Genomic DNA, 2,042 nt, shown 5'->3' with positions numbered 1-2,042 from the left:
GTTGAGGAGCGTATTTACGGGTGGTTATAGGGCGCCTTTGTTCAGCACCTCTTATAGAAAACCGGATACTTACATTACCACTACTTTAAGTAAAGTATTTAAAAGCTTGTTTATTCCACAACTGCCTGTCGTGGTTTTGCCTACCAGCCCATCCCTGGGGCTGAGGATGGTTTTGTCCAGGTAATTTCCAGACAAAAAGGCCAATCAAAAGTCCAGTAACGCCTTTGCTAATTCCATCTTCAAGAAAACGGAAGAAAAGGTTGTTGGCGCAGTCGGAATTAGGGGCAGCAGCCATGTAGGAGAGAAGAGTAGCGGGCCCAAGCAGGGCCAGACTCCCTCCTCCCCTGGCTTGGGCCGGAGTGGGGGGAGCAGGTGCAGCACTGAAGTCCTCCCTTCTCTCTTGTAAGAGAGTGAAGAAAAAAAAGTTTAAAATTTAGACGAACTGCTTGGACAGAAACCGCTGTGGAAGAATTCCAGCCGAAAGATAATGGAGCTTCCAAGGTCGAAGCTGGCAGCTGAAACTGCAGCAAGAAAAGTAAAGTGCAAAAGGGGGAGGCTTGTTCCCTCCCCCCCTTTTTTGCTCTCTCTCCTCAGCAGGGAAAAGACTGAAAAGTAATCCCTGCTACTTGTAAAAATTTGTTGGAGTAAGAAGACCCCCCCATACGGCTGATAGAGGAGTCTGTGGATGTACCAAAGAGAACCGAGACTTCATGAGAAGGACTGAAGTGAGGCAGAGTCCTGGTGGAGATTTGTGACCCTGAGGGAAACCTGTGCTGGAGCAGTGATGACTCAGGTGGGATACTGGGATCTGTGTGTGTGTGGATCCATACTGCTGTTGAAGATTTTGTGACCCTGAGAAATCTCATGCTGGAGCGAGACGGCCCATGTGAGATGCTGGAATCCGTGCGTGTGTGGGATCCGTGCTAGACCCATGCCAAAAAGTCTATCGAGGACTGTTCTCCCATGGGGAGGGACCTCCATAGGGAAACAGGGGTGAACTCTTAAGCCATTATCCCCTCTAACCCTGTGGAAGAAGATCCATAATTAAGCAAGTGTCCCCTTGCAAGCCTATGGAAGGAAGACCCTTCGGGACCTGAGTAACCTCCAGCCTTCAGTCTTAGCCCAGGAGGGGGGTAAGTCCAGCCCTGGAAGCCAACACAGAGCGAGAAAGTTCCAGCTGCAACGAGAATACTGCTGCTACTGAAAATACTGCTGCTACTAGAGAGAGAAAGAGAGAGAGAGAGAGAGCTGAAACTCCGAAAATAGAGAATGAGACTACTTCTTCTCCTTGGACTAGTATAAAAGAAGAAGAAGTATTTCTGTATATATATAGCACTTCAACTTGAGTAGAAATTGTTGTAGATATAGTTTAGTTTTTAATTTATTAGCAGTTTTTGTTTTACTAGTAATAAATGTTTATACTGTTTTCCCCAAATCCTGTCTCTCTTTTGTCTGCAAAAAACCTTCTCTCAACTAGTAGTAATTGTGTGGGGGGTGGAAAGCAAATTGACCCAAAGCAAAACCACGACACTGCCTTAACAGAAACTTACATCGTAAAGGCCGGTAGAAAATCACTGAACAACGGAGAATTATTAGTCTCACACGCGGCTGAAAAGGCATAGGGGTTTTTTTTGAGCAGGTCACAGAATCACGAAGGTTGGAAGAGACTTCTACGAGAGAGCCCAACCATAAACTAGTTCCCACACCGGCAAGTCCCTAATCAGGCACAGAGCTCCAATAAGCGTTCTCACATCGACACGCAAGCTCGGGAGGTACCGGCCCACACCCCCTTCTCCCCTCCCTCCTCCTCTCCCCTCCCCGCCGCCATCTTCGGGAGGAGCTGCGCGTGCGCGGTGTGGCGCGGGAGCAGGAGCGATGGGGCTGGGACAGAACAGCGGCGTGAGGGGTACGGCCGGGATGGGCTGCGGGGCACGGCTGGGATGGACTAGGGGTGCAGGATGGGATGGGGGTCGGTCGGCGGTGCGGGACTGAGCGCGGGTAGGACGGGGGACACCCGGCGGCGGGGGGGGGGGGGGGGGGGG

At 50.6% G+C, this 2,042-nt stretch overlaps 1 protein-coding gene across 1 annotated transcript in view; it reads left to right on the top strand.

Annotated features, from left to right (window-relative positions):
- Window positions 1-1,843: 1,843 nt before the first annotated feature.
- CISD1 (CDGSH iron sulfur domain 1) overlaps window positions 1,844-2,042 on the top strand; it is a 10,896-nt gene continuing 10,697 nt past the window's right edge. Inside the window, exon 1 of the mRNA XM_027909099.1 lies at window positions 1,844-1,906. Coding sequence (XP_027764900.1) covers window positions 1,876-1,906 — 31 coding nt within the window. The 5' untranslated portion in view covers window positions 1,844-1,875. The remainder of the gene's footprint in view (window positions 1,907-2,042) is intronic.

This window comes from Empidonax traillii, unplaced genomic scaffold (genome assembly GCF_003031625.1).
Source record: "Empidonax traillii isolate 1590-97213 ecotype Southwest subspecies unplaced genomic scaffold, ASM303162v1 scaffold1946:size199562, whole genome shotgun sequence".
In the NCBI taxonomy this organism is placed as follows: Eukaryota; Metazoa; Chordata; class Aves; order Passeriformes; family Tyrannidae; genus Empidonax; species Empidonax traillii.
Note: the sequence above shows the minus strand (reverse complement) of the source record. Positions and strands in the feature narration are given on the sequence as shown.